This window comes from Bacillus rossius, chromosome 7 (assembly GCF_032445375.1).
Source record: "Bacillus rossius redtenbacheri isolate Brsri chromosome 7, Brsri_v3, whole genome shotgun sequence".
NCBI lineage: Eukaryota > Metazoa > Arthropoda > Insecta > Phasmatodea > Bacillidae > Bacillus > Bacillus rossius.
This window is the reverse complement of record NC_086335.1, coordinates 34700552-34722428: the sequence shown is the minus strand read 5'-3', so window position 1 is coordinate 34722428 and position 21877 is coordinate 34700552. Positions and strand designations below refer to the sequence as shown.

Below are 21877 nucleotides of genomic sequence, written 5' to 3'. Positions count from 1 at the left end.
CTGGGGACAAAGCCCCAAAATCTCGAAAATTTCAGGAATTTCAAATATCATTTCTTTCGAGATGGAGTGTTCCAAACCATTCGAGGTCCTGAACATCAACTTTCCGCAAAAGTGAAAGCCCTAAAATTTCGAAATATAAGAATATATATAATTGTATGTTGGCATGTATGACGTCGATAAACTCTTACACCGTTTGACCGATCGCCATGAAAGTTGGCAGATCGAAGTGTTTTTATCATCCATTTTTTTTGTAACTCGCCGCTAGATGGCGCTGTAGAGCATCAACTTCTAAACCTTTCAACCGATCGCCATTGGTAAACAGAAAATCATAGGTCACAGATACACAAACAGTAATTATGTGTCATTTCTTAATGTCCACCACACTGGACATATCGCTATCCATTTTGCTGTAACTCGCGGACAATATATCACCCGGTGTTCAGCCCGGGCAAAGCCGGGTACTGCAGCTAGTATGTTTATAACTTTAACGAAGAGATTATTTTAACTATAACTTTTATACACGTTTGCTATTTAACTTCTTCCAATCTGTGTTATTCTGTTAAGGATAGGACGATGATAGGAAAAGTAGGAAACGAATGGGAGTGTTTCAAGTTTAATGTGCCTCGGAAAAGTCGAATCGATGGTTGTTCCAATCGAGCGGAAGAAAGATAGATTGATGCGGCGCAAGCGTACAATGTGCGTAACGGGACAATGAGTCATCCTATTTCGTGCGTGCAGCCGGCGTTCATCGATTTATTAGACGTTGTCACGTCAAAAAAATATATATATACAGCGTAGGCGAAGCAGCTTCTAACACAGTGTTGTTAACGGCATCATCCAACATGTAACCCCGTGCGCCTGACACTGGGATTCGTGGTCGTGCAGGTGTCACGTGTCAGCACGTACCACGAGTGCGGGAACACGCTGTGCATGCGAGGTGGTATCGCGCGGCTAATTGCCCGCCGCCGGCCGCTGGCGTGGCGTGGTCGACCGCCACTAGCTGAGGGGTCGCTGCGATGCCAGCTGGGCTCACCACGCGGCGATGACTGCGCCGGGGGAAGGGGCAGTTTAACATCGCGTGCCGGACAACACGCGGCATCACGACGGCGCGGGAGGAAAAGACAGTTTTGCAGCTCGTGTGTGCGAAATGGTTTTTTTTCATCATCGTCGGCGTTTTGCCGGAGGGGGTTAATTGCACCGGGGCATGTGATCCGACAGTTAGGACGCGTTTCGAAGAAGGGAAAGGGGAAAAAAAAAAAAAAGAAGGAACAAACTCCCGTACGGGGTGCTAAGCGGCGTCCGGAAGTCGCCGAGTTGTTATCCAAACTCGGGGCTTTCTTGCTTCGTCGTCGATAACATCGGCGGCGCCGCGCGCGCGTTTAAGTATAGCCGCCCGCTGAAAGGAAAGTTCTCGGCTCGCCTCCGAGGGAAGAACATATTAACGAAGCTCGCAGGGGGGAAGTGAGTTCCGAGAGGAAAAAGTGCGGCTTGCTTCTTTTCTACGATCCAGGCTGTGTGGAGATACAGGGCGCACGCCGATTTCCAAGCAACTTTCTTCTTTCCCGTGCGTGTTCATGAATGAAGGAGCACATTAATTTCAGTCATTAATTAAACCGTTAACCATCAATATTCTCAGACAGACGAATAACAACTACAGGTATTTTAAAAATTATTATTGTTTAAAGTTTATTTTAAAAGATTGAGAGTAAATTATCAACAAAACATTTCAGTGTTAAAGTAGACAAATTATATATCCACTCTTTCGCTTATTAGAGTAAGTGCAAAACTCTGTGTATTCGTAAAGAAAGGGTCTGCCACAACTGTTATCGTACAGTATACATGAAGTTCAACTATAAATTTAACAAGACAGACGATAAACTAATAATTTTTTTTATGTTTTAGCTAACTATGATTAAACAAACTTTACTCCTGTCAAAATATATAAAAAGCTCACAGTAAATTATGAATATATTGTCTAACAGTATATTGATTTTCTGAGTGATATATTTGTTAAGATTGCAATCCAAAAGAGATAGGAACCAAAACTATTTAAAAAATATAATATTATGATTTTAATATTAATTAACTATTGTTAATCAGTTGAATGTTTATAATTCCATTACAACATTTTGAGTTTACCTAAGTGATATTTAAAGTCGTTTTACATGTAATTCCAACATTTTTATGTGAAATGCCGTATACCGAGAGCTAAGATGTTTGTTTACACAACATAAAACCTCCTACCGTTAATTAAAAAAATAATTGTAGAGTCCTTCCATGACCCTTGGTTATTCTTCGCACGCTTGTCTGACAGCGTAGTAAGGGACGCGGCAGTAGGCCGAAAATCACTAGACAGAAAGTCACTATACCGAAATGCACCAGCAAGAAAGACACTTGACAGAAAACTTGGAAAATTTATTTCGCTGGGAATATGTGTCGTGTAACTTTGGCAACAGGCACTGGACCGAAAGTCGCTTAGCTGATGTGCACTTGACCGAAAGAAACTAGACATAAAGTCAATAGACCGTACAGGCACCAGACCTTACAAGTACTAGACAGAAAACGTACTAGACCGAAAAAAGCACTAGACCGTAAGAAACATTAGACAGAACAGGTACTATACCGAACAGGTGCTGTACCGAAAGGCACTAGACTGAAAGGCATTAGACCAAAAGGTACTAGACCGAAAGTCTCCTGAATTGTTCTCCAGTGTATTCGCTGTGGCTTGCCAGGACTTGCAGGGTTGTAACAGATGTGTGCCCTGCTGGCGACGTGCAGGGAAGTTGCGTGGTGGTGGGTGGGCGGAGGAGGGGCGCGCACGGCCACCCGAGAGTGGGCTTGTTGCAGATACCACGTCATGTCGAGTGACCACAAGGGAGGCGTGGTGTACACGGGCGACCTGTACATCAGGAGCCCGCGCGCCGCCAGCGCCTCGCCTGGCGAGCCGCCCGCGCCCCCAGGCGGCAAGGGCGCCAACCAGTGTGTGAGTACCTCCAGCCGTCTCGTGCACTGTCAACACTCCTGTCAGCTTACACATATTTGTACATTTCAATGTATCACTACAAAATAGTGCATGCAAAATTGTGTATGTTTTTTGTTTGTCCTAGTATCTAAAATAATTAGATTCATTTTCAAACCGTTCCCTGGATACCTTTTCAGTATTAACTGCGCACATTTAAAAGCACAATGAAGGAAAATGTTCAATTCCATGCTTGAACAAAACGTCAATTAAAATATAAAATTATGTGCAAATTTGTTATTATAAAACTCAGTTTTATCTCGAAAAAAACATATGTCATGCATGGAAAAACAAATATAGCCATGTGTGTTGTACAAATTTACAATATACATCTTAGCAACTGGTTTCCAAAGAATTCTGGTGTAAATTACAGACTTTTTTTTCGGTGTACACTGAATTGGACAACATATATCTCAATAATACCTACATGAGTTTATCGATATATTTGTGAATGTGTGGGTGTAAATTTCGTGAATTCTTTTGGCGCCAGGCTAAAATAAAATGTCTTATATCTGCTTTACCAACGTTTGCTTTTTCATTGGCTGATTTCTAAGTGAGAATGTTTTTTTGCTATTTTAAAGTGGCAATACCCGAGTCACTTACTTTTATCCTAGTTGGACATCCTAACTCACGGTCGTATCTAAATAACTGCGGTCCAATCATGAGCACAGTGCGTGAATATGAAGTTTTCGTTTTAGCGTGCGACCGAATGTATCCGCGTAATTTACGTACCTCTAATCATAATATACATTATATACGACATCATACGTGAGGCTATGAAATAAGTAAACTGAACTATTATTTTATAAATTTTAAAATTAAAATTATACATTCATAACATGATTATTGCTTAATTTTATTACTACACGAAACCTAATAATTAAGTTTAATAAAATAATAAAAGTAAAGTTTTATCTTAGTAATTGATAAAGTTTGACTGAAAAGGTATAAAAGGACATATTGGTGTTATGGTTTTTATTTTTATAAATATATATTATTAGACGTGCACTTTTAACATCAAACACACTAATATTTTTATTAATACTTATTCAAACAAAATTAGACCATTTTGAGTTTTTAAAAGGCACATTTACAATAAAATGATTCTTAATAAGTATGTCGCAGCATAAATATTAGAAATAAAAACAAATCTGCTAATGATTGTGTTTTGAAAATGAACAGACTTACCAGAAATGTAAGAATGAGTTACTGATAATAATAGATGCCAGCTCAAAGTAAAATTAAGTTTTTTTTCAGTTTATTTAGATGATACAGTTTGGTACTTACTTAATTCTGACTAAAATACATTCATTGAATATAATACATAAATAATTGATCCTTTTTTTATAAACCGCTGATTAATTTCTTGATTTGAATTCAATTTCGGTGGTTTATGGTGTATTTACTACCATTTCACTAATTAATGGTGTATTGGCATGATAATCGGTTTTATCGCCAAACACCTCATAATCTTGTTCCTGCTAATTTCCAATTTTAAATTATCTTCCCAAATTATGTCGGTACGACAGGGCATGAATAATATCGTTAAGGTAAGTGCCACAATTAGGTAACTACGAAAATTATGATGTATGATCGAATGCTCGGAAAATGTCCCAAAGTCTATGTTTACAACATGCTAAAACTTCAAAATTCAGACATGGCTGTGAAAAAAATGTTCCCCACACCCTCACATTCTCTCAAAATCGTGGGAAAATAACTCCATACATATGTTTTTCTTTATCGGAACAGAATATATGTATTTCCTTAGCTTCAATACTCATCACACGATATCTTAGAAATATTTTACACTTGGTGACACTCCCAAAAAAAAAAAAAAAAGTTCTAATTTCTTCATATCAGTAGGATTTTACTATTTTTATTTTCTTTAGAATCGTTGGATTGTTACAGAATTTATTTTAGTTGTTAACAGACAAATTTTCCAGTGATTTTCTCTTCTCGATCCAAATTTATAGTGAACTCTTACTGATATACCAGTCGATAGCAACTCATAGGCAGAATATTTCTATGATACAGTTATAGATTCAAGGTAAGGTGTAATTTTTCGTACAGGTGATTAATCAGACATTCCAACTTTGCCAACTAAATATTCTAAAAAAAAATTAAAAAATGTTAGACTGGCAGGGAAAAAGGCATAAGTAAAGTTTGGAATTTTACTTCCTTTCCTTACATGGATTGGAAAATTATGCCTTATTGAATGAAAACTCAATTTTATGTCGTAAAAAACAATTTACAGCTGAATTTTGCTACATCACACCACAGGAAAAGGCTCTTACTGTTGGCATAAGTTTGACTTCATATTATTAAGGCAGTTTTGTCACTCATACACTTTTTCCTATGACTAGCTGTTTTGGTGTTACATGAATATGTGTTTATGTTCGGTTCATTACGTTACAATATTCAGCTGTCAGAGTTTAAAAATGTTCACTGAAGCACGTGTCAAAAATAAAACACCTCATACTGAACAGAGGGTAGTCTGATACTCATTATCAGCTTCATAATGTAAGCGTTGGGTTGGTGTAACTCATTATTTCTCTCGGGCGACCAAAGTCGTAATTACTAAAGTTCACGAACACTTCACTTAAACAGGTATCCAAAGCGATATCGTGTGCACAGGAAGTAATATTACAAGTTCAGGCTTGATTATTTGAGAAATTTTGAAATGGTGGTGACCAATCCTAATTAAAATGGTTGCTAAATATATGTAGCCGTGTATGTGCAGCCGAACTAAGGGTGTGTGAGTGTGTGCGAGTATGTGAGTGTGTTTGTGTGTGTCTATAGCCACTGAAGGTTGCACTGTCAAAAACTTTGTTCCAGCTCTGCCTATGACGCATGTTATGCTCCATGCATCCACGTGACTTGTGGTTCCAAAAAAACTTTCTTAATGTTGCCCACAAGTACATTTTCTGAGTTAATAATTGTAAGGAATAAATATAACTTCCACGTTTATACGTTTACTATTGAATTTTTCATTTTATATTTGCGAAGAATGCTGGTTCAAATATTATCTATTTTCAGTTACCTTCGTAATCGTACGGTTACTGAGTTAAAATGCTTTAAACATTAATTACAAGAATAATTATTTGTGTTTATTAACAAAAACATCCAAGCATTTGTTAAGTTTACAGCTGAATTAATCTTGTTTCCTCGGCGGGCGTATTTACTTTGTATATCGGAATAAATGAGGTTATTTCCTCGAAGATCCTGTTAAGTAAAATGATCAAGGAACACTCCTTTAGTGATAAGGAGCATTTTACGTTGGAAATTACATACCCTTGGTGTTATTTCTAGCATTGTAGCCCGTGTATGCATTGTGCTTTTTAAAAAAAACTCTAGAGTATTCGGCACATTCCAAGAACCCCCTTCTAAGTAACGTGGTGTAACTAGAATGTCGTTGTTCTCACGGCTTTTGAGTGTTAAGTCGGGGATTCTGATGACGTGACACGTCGGAGGTTTACGAGACCTTTCCAGGTCGGGACTAGGCATGTATTTAAGACGAAGGCAGCCTGCTGCGAGTAGTGTGTGTGAGAGAGAGTTTGAAGGTGACATCGGCTAAAGCGGCAGACTGGCCAATACTCGCAGAGATGAGAGCAGTAAAGTGGAGAGGGTGATTGATCCCTTGGTGGGCGAAAGTGGACGACGAGTGACGTGAATATTGGTGCATCGGTAGGGGCATGCAGATTTCGCGAAAAGATTTCGAGACTAGATGAAAGTTAAAACACTGTAGCACCATCTGTGTTTCGTGATTGGGAGAGTTTCTCCCAGGTACATATCGTTTGTAACAACGCCAATCACAGTGATTTAGTGCGGAAGTAAAAGCGTCCTGAGTGGCTCGGTCAAATAAGGCAACGACTTCTCTCGCAAACGGCCGCCAATAACAAGGAAGAATGCGCTGGTGCGGGTGTACCTTGTTGCAGTCTAATAAGTGTTCAGACCTTTTCGCGAAAAATATCTGCCCCTATGCATCTGGTAGCGTAGCATCCGGGTGTTGTGTGTGCGGCGGACGAGAGGGTATTGCGAGACAGTGTGTTGAGACAGAGGCGCGCGGTATGAGACGAGCGTAGATGGAGCCACTGTCGAGCTGAGCTCCGGCAGGGAGAGCAAACTGTGGACGTAATGAAAGAATGGTTAATTTGTGAACATAAACTTCAAGTTTTGTATATTTATTAAAACGTGTAAATATTAGCTAAGAAATAACACACAAGTAAATTATTCGGACCATCCTTCCTAGACGTGTTTTCCCACTCGTAACACTATAAAAAGTTTTCAACAAAATCCATTAAGTTATTTTGAAAACTTATTGGATTTTTTAACTAATGGTAATAGCAGTTTTAAATAGTTATCTCCATTATTTTATCTTATGTACAAACGTTTTACCTCCAACAGTTTCATAATAAGTAAGATGTTTTTTCCCCGTGTTTTGTCAAGAATATGAATTCTTTTGAATAATGACATTGCTATATGGCTCTGCGCAGCATGTGCCTAGCTATTAGGGAGATTAGCCCGGAGCTGAAGGCTCTGACGCAATCAACATAATCAACGGGCCAAAACATAATTATTTATGTTTTTTTTTTTAATTCGTCTAAACTGCGAGGAATTAATACTGTTGTAGTTATTATTGAAATATCATAAGAAAAAAATAATTTCCAGAATCAATATATATATACACCTAATAGTACCTACAGGAATTCCAAAATTCAAAGCAGAAATAAAATAAAAATACTTTTCGGAAAGAGCACCATTGTGGGGACATAATACAACGAATGAAAATAATGTTTAGCAACATCTATCTAAGCAGATTTTCTTATTTATTCTGAAATGCTTATTGTATTGTACGATCGCTGCTGATTGGTGGTTTCGGCTGAACGAGGAAAGCAAGTTCTCTTTGGTCCACAGCTGCAAACAATCAGGAAACAAACACTTCTGATTCTCGGGTGAGTGTATGTAGAGACAAGAGAAAATTCCAATACCTTCAATAGGAGAAAGATACTTTAAGATGTCTCGCCTGCACTGCTATGAGGACTGAAATGTCGTTGAGCTATTTGTCTTCGTCGCATCTAGAACCTCAACCAATTAACGAAGTTTGGTGCGTAAGCTGTCAGTCATCACATAGCGAGTCTCATCCTTAGTGAGCAGTGTGCATTTTAATGGGTATTTACTCTCTCTTTCCAGCGCACAAATTCCTGCTATTAAATTTGTCCTTGTTTTCAAGTGCTATGTTGACAGATATACATTTAAGAGACGCAAAAGTTTAAGTAATAAACAACTTAAAATTACAATTATCTTTTTTTATTTATCAGAAAATTTGTATTTTTTAAAGCAATATATTAAATGAAATTTAGAAATACACTATATTCTGGTATTTCATCAAAATATCATATGAGAATATGAATGAACCTAAAGATGCCACCTTAGTTTCAATCATTTTTGTCAAAAACCTTTTTTATATAATTATATATTAAATATGTTGGTTTTGCTTGAGTATACAATGTGATATAACGGAATACACTGTTATCAGTTACCGACTGCTACAAATATTTCCTCATGTGGAATAATAATGGGTGTGTAACTTTAAATTATTATTTTTTTTCCTTTCACAATGACTACAGCTGTAATAATACTGTCAATAAACACTATTTTAAGGTCTTAGAAAAATAAACAAATAGTAAAACCTTAAAATATATGCTTTAAGTTTTTAAAAATTAACGATGGTGTGCAAAATAAGATTCTTACTTGTTGGCATCGGTGTGCGCCATTGACTCTGTGACTCGAAATAAGATTGGAGACACGCCGCAGCTTAGCTCGCGGCGCTGGCGTCGTTTGTCGCAATGCGCGCCGCACACGCGCTCGCGCGTGATGTCCGATCCGCGCCGTCATGGCGGCCAATCGACCCAGCGGGCCTCCTCCTCCCAGACCCCCGACCCCCGACATCCGCGGCGCGCCATGGAGCCATCCGAGCCGGCGGCAGCAGGTGCGTCCGGAACCTTGTTTCCCTCCTCCGCCCCTCATTTCCCCCTCCGCAAGTCCCACGTGGTGTTGCGTGCAGCCGTTACAAGCGAGACGCCAGCCGAGAGAAACCCGAGAAATGCTTCGGATTGTCGCCGCCAGCTGGCACCAGCATCGCGTCGGCACATCACAACGCGTCTTCAGGAGGAGGAAAGAAAAAAAATTAACCTCTCTCTTACATTATTAACTTTTTTTTCCCCCCCTTTCAGCGTTTTACCCATGTTCGAAAACATTATTTTTCGACCACTATACTTTTCGTCGTTCGCGATTCCCCAAGATTTTCCAAATTCGTCACCTATTCGTAGATGACAAGTTGCGTGCGCGTGTGAAACACGCTAAATTTCATTGCTTTGGCTTACTGACGACCAGCACGTATTGCACATAGATCTGATCTTCGGTGAATGGAGGCAGGAGATTTTCTTGCTGACCTCAAACGAGTTTTTTTTATGTCGCACAAAAACTAATTTTCACTGGCAGGATTAGAATCGTCGGAAATTTACATATGTACTTGGTAAAAGTTTCAATTAGTAATATGGTATTTTAAAGTTGAAAAAACTTTGCAAATAATGCGTATTCAGAAAATATCTGCGATTCAGTGAAAATGTGTTTTAATCTTCCCATTCTGTTCGCTTAGTATTGATGAATCGTGGGAAAAAATGGGTGTTTGGTATTGTACATTTGTTAAGTTATTGTTCGTATCTTTAAATCAATATTGAGTCAAAATATTTTCATTTCTTAAATCAATGCTTAAACGTTTAGTCTTAAACGCCAATATTAACATATATAGACCTATATTTTTAAACTTTAGTCTATAAGTACTAATACTAGTTACTTTGTGGAGGATAGCTAAAGTAGTCGATTATATCATTTTTAAACACTTTTAATCATAATATTTATTGTTAATGGCAATTTAAAACCACTTATTTTGAAGGGTTCGAAATTTTTAAATAAAATTTCAAATAAACAATTAAAAACAAAGTATTGTGATGGTACGGAATTAGTTAATTTAAGAATCACGAAACAAAGTAAAGGCTCCGTAAATTACTTTAATTGTTATGAAAATAATTTTTCGCATATATTTTTTTTTAAATTTAGGATCATTATTTTCAGTGGGCTTCTGATATTATTTTCTCTGTCCTCGCGTCAGAACAGAAACATTTCACAACAATGTTTCATGAAAACGTCACAAAATATTCGGCATTGTAATTTTGTTCCCATCGCGCCCAAAGAAGTTTCACTTCGAAGATTTATTTTGAGACGTTGAGATGATTACAGAGCCGGAGGAGGGGGTACGGGGAGGATTAGCGGGATCAACTTGAGACAACCCATCGGCTATAGGCAACGTCAGCCACGTTTCTCACTTGTGAAAAATCCTCGTTTGATCCCGCTGATAATAAAAGCGTTCGCCTTGGTGGAAAGCAAAGTTTTAAGATGTCGTTTGGGAAGAGCATTTAACTTGTTAGTAACATTAGTGTTTTCTCACGTCATATGTATGTGATTTGATTATCGTGGACGATATCAACAGTAGAATTTCACATCATCATTTGTAAAAATGGGGCTTATAAACGAGCCGGGAAAAAATATGAAATAATTACAAATTAACATATCTATTTTTTATTTTATTTTAGCAATGCCTTACCAAGGGTTTGAACCAGAACCCCTTGCAAACTTAGATGCAAACTTTAGCCAACTTCACTTCGGAAGTCAGGGAAGGAAGTACAGATAAAAAAAATGGTCCATTTGGTTGTTGGAACGCATATTTGGAACGCTTGCAAACAGTTCTGAATGGATGTCAGAAGCAGTGTTTGTTTGCTGGTTTGCGAATGTCGCCGGGGGAGGCAGTTTGAGGTGGGTCATCAAGTCGCCGCAGTGAGCAGCGAAAGGACGGGGGACGACCAGACCAGTGCATTTGGTTTATTGCGCGGTCGGTGTGTGTGTGTGTGAGGAGGGGGGGGGGTGTGGAGGTGTAGGGGTGGTGAAATCAAAGCACTGCGCGACGCTCATTAGGGCGAATAAATGCGCGGGGGGGGGGGGGGGGGGGCTGCACGTGCTTTGAAGACCCGCGCCCCATCTCGGAGGCCGGCGCGCGCGAGTGTCCGCCGATGTCGGCCTGCGCTAATTAACGTCGACGTCGACGTCGACGGCGACTCTTCCTCCCGCGACTTCTGTTCTCCGGCGAAGAAGAGCGGTCTGCGGGGGGAGTGGGGGGGGAGAGGGCAGAAGTCCCATACTAGCGCCCACCAAGGTCCCTCGGCCGTGCCTCCCCCTCCTTCCACCCCCTTGTGACTGCAGGGTTGTTTTTCCCGCGCGCTAATTACCTGCGCGCCGCTCAAAAGGGAAGTCATTTGCGGGGCCGGCGCTCAGACCGCCTGGGGAGGCGCGAGCTAGTTCCGTGTCGCCCGTCAAACCAGCCGCTGGTCGCAAAACGGACAACCTCAGAACGCCCTCGACACAAGGATATGAAAAAAAACTATAATTAGTGTTTTCTCAGTTTACGTTAACCCCAGGTCACAAATAAGGTACAAACTTACATTTTAAAAAAAAGTATAAATAAAACAATTTTTAGGTAAGGATATTAAGACACAGGCAGTAGTGGCCATAAAATTCAATGAATAAATGAAAAAAATTAAAAGAAAAACAAGAATTGTATTACCTATCTGGTTGAAAACGCATACCGTGGAACTATCTGCCGTTTTTGCTAATATACAGTAGCATCAGCATGGCCGTGATAAGGGTGACACCCGCACACTTACCAAGTAAACTCGTCGCCTCTGTGCGCGATGTTGCTTTTTGGCGTGCACAATTTTATAGCGCTGCTTAAACAACGGGATTCTAAGTGGCAACCGTACAAATTTATTGATAATTATTGAGGGAAAATGTTTATTGCGTGGAATTATTTTTGCAGAAACACATTAAGAACGATTGAAACTAGACTAAGGTTTTTTTTCCCCCATTACTTTCAAGTGCATGAACAGATGCTAAATATCACTAGAGAATAAATTTAAATGTACGTAGTCGATTGCCTATTACAGAGTCTACAAAAATGATGAAAGACTGGATCAACAGATTGATACATGATCTCTCTTTAATTTCTCGTCAAAGTTTTTTTATTTTTTTCAACTTTTGCCTCTACTACGAAAAAAAAAAATATTTTTGTAAACATCCATATATTTAAAAATCGTTCTCACATTTCGTCTAGTGGCTGGCGTATCTTGCTGGTGGACCATGAGGCCTGGGTTTGGAAACCCGGCAGGGAAGGGCATGTTACAAACCTTATCCCTTGCCCTGGGTTCAGGACTGGGTGTTCGTGGTGTCCCTTTCGCTTGCGTACGAAGAAGGCAAAGGTAAACCACCACGGAAGCACAAGCATAGGGACTTCACGGCTGTCATCGCCGTGCACGCTAAGGACGGTATATCTGCGGCCTGGGAATGAACAAGCAGAAGAGTGGGCACTCTGCAAGTGGAGGACATAAATCGCTACGAAGCGTGTGAAGGATCGCGAGCATCAGACACAGTTCCTTCACGCCAGGCAGCAGTGTGGGCTGCACGGCGTCCTCTGATCGCGAAAGGTTTCTTTTTTTATTGAGATATGGCGATGGCGCGAGGTCAGGCGACGGGGTCATTAATCCGCGCGGGGGTCAGTTCTCTCCGCGCGGAAACTGGCCACGATCATCTCTGCTAAGAACAAACCTGTAATGACGCCTTCGCCACGCTGTGCATAAAAGTTTCAAACAAGATAATTACCTTTTGTTTAAGAAATCAACGCTTATTTTATGAGGTAGTAAAGTTTATTATTTCAGTTCGGATTTTCTATGAAAGAAAAAAGCTTTTATAGTCGTTGTCAAAAACAAATTATTTTAAAAAATTTTTTGCATGATTTTTGTTTGATAAAATTATTTATTTTTTAAAGTTTAAAAAAAACCACCTGCTCTACCTTGCTTAGTAGTTAAAGATTTAATTACTTAAAAAATTTAAATAAGCAATAAACAGTTTCGATGATTCCGACCGGTTTAATAAAATGAATTCTACATTTCATGCGAGCCAGTCTTCTGTCCTCGTTACGATGTAAATTAAAAACAGTATGGCTTTAGTGTGGTGTTTTCTGTTTTTTTTAAATTACCTGATACTGATAGCTAAATTATATCTATGTCGTATCTTCTAAATAAATATTCATTTAGTCAAGAATAGTCGAGAGCTAGAAAAATAAAAGCTTTTTAACACAATTATTACGATAGAGTGTTTATTATACACGTCCAAGTAAACGATAATGAACGAAAGAAAAATCAATATTTATTGAAACGTATGTTTCCTCTGTGAATTTTAAAGTGTTCTGATGTCGATCATGTATCCACAAGAGACAAAGGGACATATCTCGGAAGGCAGAGTACAACTAACTAGTAAATTACAGATTATTTAGATTCCACAAGAGAAAAAAAAATAAAGGGTGAAACACGAGGGAAAATTTGCCAAGTTTATTCACAAAGAGACAATGAGCTCACTCGACTGTAAAAGCTGAAGCGTAGCTGGGTTCAGCGAGGCGAAAGCGAAAGCGAAGATAATGTTGGCAAGGCAAAGGAATGGTTTTTATGGGAGGGAAAAAAAAGAAGATTGTAAAAACGGAACCATTGCATTAATATGTCGTGTAGCAATGCGTAGACTTACGTAATCCTACCGAATCGAATTCACCAAAATATGTTTTAATTTAAAAAAAAACACTGAAAACACTGCATATCCGAAATGATTTCGTAACATATTATTTATTGTAGATATCGTAATAATGGAAACTCTAGTAGATACCTAACATATTTAAGTTTCAATACTGCTTTATTTACCACTTTTAATTGTTTAATATGATTATATTTGTCAATGTTGAAATTATAAACGTTCTTGAAATCAAGCGTAAAACAATGACATAATTCTGTGTACATATATTTATTTATACGCTAATTGAAAAGCTGGTGCCAAGATGCCCTTCGACCATGGCTGAAAAAATTCTTTCAACCGCTTTTCTTAGAGTGCACAATGCAGGTATATCAAGGATGCACCAAGTAAATTTATATATGAAAAAAGGGTAAACAATTGTTCTATAAGAAAAATACCGAGTAGAAACTGAAAACCGCTCAGGTTCAACCGCAAATAACATGCCTCAAAATAACAACCGGATGATAAAAGTAAGCTCCTGTATGTTGTACTGAGCATTGCGATACTCAGTGATGTTATTTTATAATAAGCAATTTAGCAACTGTCGAAGAAGCTGTTTGTCTTAATTTCATTAGAGATTTAGGTCTTTTCAGCAGCCGATCAATATTGACTTAAAAACACAATCTATTCAATGGATAAAGTTTCGTGTAACACATAATCAATATTTACACTGTAAGAAATTAAAATTACGAACTTTTTAACAGAAATGAACTCAAATTAACGACGAGTTCATTATATTTTCATTTAATTAAATTTTCCTTATAATTTTTTTCCTTATTTCCATTTCCAAGTTATATGTCTCGTTCTAAAAAAAAAGGTAGACATACACACACAGACAAAACAAGAGAGTTCTTTTGAATGTTTTGTTAATGTATCAAGAATATTTTTTGGATTCATGTTCAAAGTAAGTGAATTCAGTGTCCTTAACTTCACGAAAATAGCCGTAAATTTACGAAGGTAATGTGACTCTCGTTCTTCGTGGATTGGAGATGAAAATTTTTAACAGTGTATGATTTTGGTATACCACGGACAGCATAAATCAGTATGTTGTACCGTAATTCTAACGTGCATGCTTGTGGAACCATTGGTTTACAAATGCAGGTCCACTAAAGTCTTTAAGTTGTACCGTAATTCTAACGTGCGTGTTCCTGCTTGTGGAACCATTGGTTTACAAATGCAGGTCCACTAAAGTCATGAATTTCACTTGGACTTGAGCTCTCTCTATGCATAACCGTTCAATATTTTTTCAGGTGTATATGTATACTACTTTAAAGAGTTTTTTTGTTCAATTTCACGGATATTTCGTTATAATCCACACAATGATTGTGTCGCCTTTCCCCTTCACGTGCTTATTCGGCACTTTATATTCGAGATGGACTCTGGGTGTCTTTCTTATCTCTAAAACACGTATTTCTCTTTTATCTTTTGAAGCATTTCCGTTTTCCAGCTACTATGCAGAGTGAAACATGTTTTGCTGTAGGTTTTATTTAATTTTAAGTCGCACAGTAGAAACACCAGTCTGTTATTGTTGAGGAACAGGAATCGAATTCAATTCAATAAATCCTGGTTTTGATTTTATTTTGGTTTTCCGAAATAAGTGGAATTGTCTCTTATCACACGGGATTACATTAGTGTCACAATTATTTTATGGGATTATAATGTGTAACAAGTTCTATTAAGCAACTTGTCCACGATGATATATTAGTGGACAATGCATTTAGTTACATTAAATTCACGCTTAGTCATCTTAATTTATACATATTTTTTTTACTTTGCCATGTCAACAAAATATTTACTGAAATTTTGTGATTTCCTGTAAGTGGAACCAAAAACTTAAAAAAAAAAAAGTACAAACTTTGGGGTTGGGATAGTAAATAGTTGGACATACAACAAACATGTCTTAAACAAACAAGGGGAGTTAGTGATATATCAGAAAATGTACAGAAATACATGTTAATTTTAAAGAACAACAAGTCTGTCTATCCTGATTTCCGTTTGAAACACATTCTTGGTGTGCTCTTGATGGGGAAAACGGCGCGATGGATCTTCATAACACGCCATGACTGGTTACTTCACCCAACATCCCTGACTTGTGTGATATCGGCTTTAATAACCTTGTTGACGTGGGGGAGGGGGAATCACACACACATACATACACACACATACATATAATGTGTGTGTGTGTCCCAACACGAGTCATTGCGGCTAACGGTCGCTCGCGGTCCGACGAGTCCAGAAGCACTCTCTCCCCCCCCTCCCCCCCCCCCCCCCCCCCGGCGTGGCCGTGGCAAGAGTTACGGCCGAAGAAATTCACGCGCCGCGGCGTAATCGCTAGCTGACTCGGCGACAAACACACAAACACACCCCTCAACCCCCCCCCCCCTTTTCTCAACCAAAAACCTCAAAAACTCTTCCACCTTAACGAGGGCCAACCACTGGCTGTTCCGTTTTTTTTTTTCCTGGCTGTACGAAAATAAAAATAAATATTATTTGCCAGCTGCCGGCGACAAACGGCGGAACTCGGAGGAACGAACCGCCGCGGGCAATCGGACCCGTAATTGCCGAAGAGAGGTCCCGTAATTCTTGCCCCCCTCCCCCCCCCCCTCCTCCTGGGAGGAGTGCCCCGGGCTGCCGGCACGCGAGCTCCGAGATTGGCGAGTAATTCCTCTTCTCTCCCGCCGACCCTTGTTCCGCGCGTGGTGCCTACTGCACGCTCTTGTTTCCCGCGCCCAGGAGCGGGACTGGCCGCGCCAGAAACAACTTATATTAAAAGCCGTATATAACGTCAGGGATGGGACGATCGCCGGGAGAGACCCCCGGTCTGGTCCCTTTTGCCGTTTCCCCCTCCCCTCTCCGCGAAACCCTTTAGGGAAGAGGTCGGGATGCGGACGGCCAACAAGATTATTAATTTTTCTTCATTCCTCCCCTCCGACCAGATAAACTGTTAGGGGTCGCGGCGCAGCTCGGTTGAAAGGAAAGAGGAAGAGGGGGGGTGGGTGTTTTAATAACGTTCCTGCTCAAACAGAACTCAAGTTAACAACGGGGGCGTCCGACAAAGTGGAGAGGGCTTTCGGGAGGCTCTTTTTGCGCGGGAGTTTATCAGACTTGTTCAGGTGGGCGTGCTGCGCCCTCGCTGTTCGGCGCCTGTTCATCCGCACAGACGAATAGTTTGCACGGGGTTTGTGTAATTTATGGTTGTTGTACAGAGGTAGGTGCTGGTAAACATTTTAACAAATTGCAGAAAATATTAAATGTACTCTTCGTACACACTCTTGTGATTTACGTTTCAAAACTATTGCACGGGGTTTTTTTTTTTTTTTCGAAATGCACACACCTTCTCGTTTATATACATTTTTAGCTTTTAATATTTTTTTGTTTGCTTAACTTTATCTCTCTTGCACATAAGGGCATAAATAATAACGGCTTATCGAGGTTGCTCGAACCTTTACACAATATGCAATATATTAAAAAGGATATAATTGTTTATTTCATTGGAGCCCGCTAAAATGATGCAATAACTGTACCAAACTAATAATGATGACTTCACGTATTCGAAAATAGATATGACAAGCCATATTTAAAATTAAATATATGTTCAACAAGGCAAGTCAAATCATATCTACAAGTGGTAGTTTGTTCCTTACGCAAATGGATTAAACGAAACTAGTAAGCTATTTTTCGGTTCTTTAATACGGTACTAAACGTCGTGTTCTATAGTGGTCATAACCTCATTTTCTCAAATACTTACTTTGAGAAGACAGATCCAAAACAAAACAAAAAAAGACAATGCCTATTTATGCCACACCTAACATCTTAAGAGCTTAGCTTGCAAATTAAATAATTAGCTTATTTTATTCCTAACAAACTCGGATATCCCCCCCCCCCTCCAAAAAAATATTTGTAATAAATTCTGGACCTAATAAAATAAATCATGTAGCTCGACAAAATTAAAACAAAATACATTTTTGGTCATATAAAAATGTCATTGTTGAAAAATTCTAAATTAATATAACTTTTACAAAATAGAAGTAATAGACAGAGTAGTAACAACAGTAGTGTTCTGTATAAGTCTTCAGTATAAAATCTTTATCATCATAACAGAACTGCTCAAAGACAACATGTTTCAGTTCAAACAGTAAATAGGTTTTAAAATTTGGAAGGTTGTACGTGGGTCATCTAATTTCCGATTAACGGCAAACATCTTAAATTATACGTTTTTTAAACGTATTTTACAATGGGGAATATAGGTATAGGTATATACACACACAAGTATTTTTAATAAACAAACACCATTTCTACCAGCATTGTCGTAAAATCTGTTTTCCAAGACAATAAAGTAATAATTTAAAATTGGAGTGTGTTGGACTTTCGAATACTCTCTTTATCTTTGGCCACGTATGCGTGATCATTTTAAAATGTTAAAACCTTTCTTTAATTCAAAAATATCGCGGTTTAAGTTATTAACTATTTTATAAATGTGAAAATTAAAGATTATACTTGTGTACTTGTTCAGATAACGTTGATATATGCTTATTTATCATATAAATGTTAAGTTAATTTTTTACCACTTTATAGCAAAGATATTCTGGTTTAAAAATGTGATGTTAGCGTCAAGAATGTTTTAGTGGCATTATTCTTAAATGTAAGATTCTATTTCGGATAGCATTTCATTTGTTGTTAGTATAATCAGTTTAAATTGTTTTTATGTACATTGTTATGTTTTGTAATTTTGGTGGCCCGTCTTGACTTTTGCCATGTTTTCACCACTTATTCATTTAAAACAATTTTCACAGTTTTTTCTCATTTTTATCACAAACATATTTGTTTAGCTTTACTCATGATCAGTTTCCGTAATCACAATGCTTTGTTCGAATAGCAAAACATTTACAAGCTTCATAAATCAAAGGAAATATCTTAAACGTTATGAAAACAGACTTTTCTTAATTGTTTTTATAACATTTTTTAGGCAAACCATAGACAATAATTGTCCGCAGGAGCGTAGGCATAATTTAATTTCGCAAAAGGGGGGGGGGATATAATATATTTGCCTGTGGTTCGCTTTCATATTATTTTATATTGTTTGTAAGACTAATATTTTTATTTAATATTTTTTGATAAAAGGGGGGGGGGTGAGTAAATCCAGCTCCCTGCTGCGTACGCCCTTGTACGTAAAGTGATCCAGGCGTGACATTTTATTCAAGGGTTTAGACTATTAATCAAGTGTTTTTGGACCGGTTTTAATGAGTTTTGTTTTATGAATGCCTTCCGTGATGTATAAATGTTTAAAGAAAATTCACCACACAAATATGGTATATTTCCCAAGCGTTTTACACTCAAATAACGTTTTCTAAATAAATAAATATTTCCCAAGGCTTTTTCCAAAAAAAAAAAAAAGTTTTCCTAAATAAATTTAGGAGAGAAGCCATTTATTTTAGTGTCATCTTGCGATTCGTAATTTCTTGTTTCGCGCGTAATAAGTGGGGTGAATTCGCAAAGAATTGTTACAGTTTACGACTGCGAGCTTGATCCTGTTTGCACGAGCGCCGAACTGGTCTTTCTCGAGCTGGTCTGTCATCGCCTCGTCGCTCCTTCCTCCAGCCGTCAGGCAGGGGGGACCTCTCTCGCGGTTGCCCTCGCCGCCTGCCCTAGCAGTCTGGTTATCTGCGCCACGCATTTGGAGAGTCGCCTGCAATGCCGGTTTCAGTCTTTCCGTAGGGCACGGACTCCAACGGAGGTGTTAGGGGTGACAGGCAGGGACAGGTATTTCCAGCGTAATAAGTTGAATGATATGTAACTAGACTATAGTAAACTAAACCCGCTGCAGTGGTTTTTACCTTGTAATGGTTGGCTGCTGTGAGAGAAGTTATTGCCTAATTCTGCCGAACCATTCATCAGGAGGAGTTTGCTTCCGCACCGAATCGCTGTGATTCGACAGTAGCCATGCACCTGAATACACACAGCTAGTCCCGAAATCTTTTCGCGAAATGTACATGCCCCTGATAATAGGTACTAAAAAAATATCCCCTTTTTTAATTTTATCATATTTTAAGATATTAACAATACCTACTCTATTGTTTAATGTTTAAATTTTTGGCTTCGTTAAAGCTTAAAAATAAGTTAAAGGGATCCCTGAAGATAATAGTGACTGTGAAGTAATTGGCATTTAGTAATGAACACAATTACTTGGGAATATATTTAACTCTAATAATACTGTTAACAGACACTATAAAATAGTCAAGATATTTTCATAGACGATGTTTTCCTTAACGTATTTTTATGGCAAGATAACGGTTTGAAACAATATGGCGTCTACAGGGTCGTATAATTCATCTTTTATTCAAGTGATACTTCTTTGGGCGTAATGGGAGTAAAATTTCAAGGCTGATTTTTTTTTTGCTAACCTAACTACTAACTTAGTGTATTTGGGAGTGGTATGGGTAGGAAATACTCTAAGTGCGTCTCAGGCCGAAGCCTATACGCTCTAAGCATGTAGGTTATGAACCATGCAGGAGAGGAAGCATGCATCATGTGCTAGGAGGGAATTGGCCAGCCATGACTAACTCCCCTCACTGACTATTCTTGGTTAAAAACTAGATAAGTTGGGCCCAGGTAAAAGCTACATAGACACAGGGAATACCCTGGGCACTGACATGCGGGATGCAAAATTTCATGCATTAATTACAAGCAGGTTGGTTACAGGAAACAGAAGGATGGTTCTGGAAGAAGAGTTAGACGAGTAGAAAGACTACTATGCAAATGGGCGGGAGCTTGCAGGGGTTTTGTTTCTGACACGAAGAGGACGGAGAATAGGTTGTGGACGGTGCAGAGAACTTATCAGATCCCGATGCCTTCAGTGGATTCAACGTGGTGGCGTGCGGCTCAGGTTGAACCCTGCCATGCTGCAGGGATAGGCGGGTTGCGGCGGTAGGGACCCGCCTGCGCCTGACGACACCTGACTTTAGGGAGTATTTGGGCAGAGGGCAACACAACGGGGTTTGAGCTTATTTTGAAATGAGTAATAACTTTGTGAAATCATTTTTTTTATAAAAAAAAAGGGTCTTACTTCTTTCTTTCTCTCTCACTCTGCCGTTTTACTTCTTACGATATACTTACGAGTCGAGGTTTTGATTTTCAAAGAAGTTTCACTTCTATAACGCGTACTGAGTTGCACGCGCCCGTTTTTTCTTTTACATTGAGCTATTAGCAAAACTACATGAAATCGGTGGCGTTGATAAGGCCGATAAATAAAAAAACATTTTTTTTCCCGCACATGCGACGGTGCGAGGATACAATTGTTGGGTGGGGGGAGGGGGGGAATAAAAGTCTTCGAGATGTAGTTGGCTCACGCCGTCGCGTCGTCGAGAATGTCGAGTAGCCTCAGAGGTCCCGCGCTAACTTCCAGATTAAAGTAGTTTATTGGGTTCGACATGCTTGGCGGGGCGGAGGGGGGATGGGTGAAGAAGGGGGATGTGCAGAAAAGGGAATTACGATGGGGCGGGATGTAGAGGTGCCAGGGTGCGGCCAGAAAGAGTCCCTCCGCTGGCACAAGAACTTTTACAGCACGTCCGCATCTCTCCCCGCCCATGCCGTTCCCGCGCCCGCAGAATAAAGAGAACACCCCCCCCCCCTCTACTACTACCACGCGGTCTTCCTTCAAAAGAAGATCCAATCAGAGGGAACTGGGATTCCTCGCGCAAACAAGAGCGGGGCCGGCTTCAATGTGGCGCTAACTCCGCAACTTTGCTGTAAACAACACACGCGCCTGTTGTTTCATTCAAATGCTCGTCACTTGAACGTGTGTTTCGTAAATTGTGTTTAAGACTTAAAGAATCAATTGTCAGAACTGAAAATACCCATATCTCGTGTTTTTTTGTTAGTTTGGCAGTTTTTCTTTTTTTAATTAGAAGGTTTTACTGTCACGCAAAATGCACCGTATGGACAAAAAAAATGTCATTGAAGGAACTAACTTTAAAGTGAGAAGTGCCGATTTATTTATAATAGATTTTATATATTTTAGAGTTATTTAATTAAGATGATGAATTTTTAGTACCACGTATGCCTCGACTGTTTCTCAACCCACGCAGATTCTGGTTTAAAATACATTACTGCTTATAAAATTACTCATTAATCACA

The 21877-nt window shown here is 39.0% G+C and overlaps 1 protein-coding gene across 1 annotated transcript in view; it reads left to right on the top strand.

Moving 5' to 3' along the window:
• Window positions 1-21877, top strand: part of LOC134534530 (protein O-mannosyl-transferase TMTC1-like) — a 489863-nt gene that overhangs the window by 434491 nt on the left and 33495 nt on the right. Inside the window, exon 14 of the mRNA XM_063373013.1 lies at window positions 2848-2983. Within this exon, the coding sequence (XP_063229083.1) occupies window positions 2848-2983 (136 nt within the window). The remainder of the gene's footprint in view (window positions 1-2847; window positions 2984-21877) is intronic.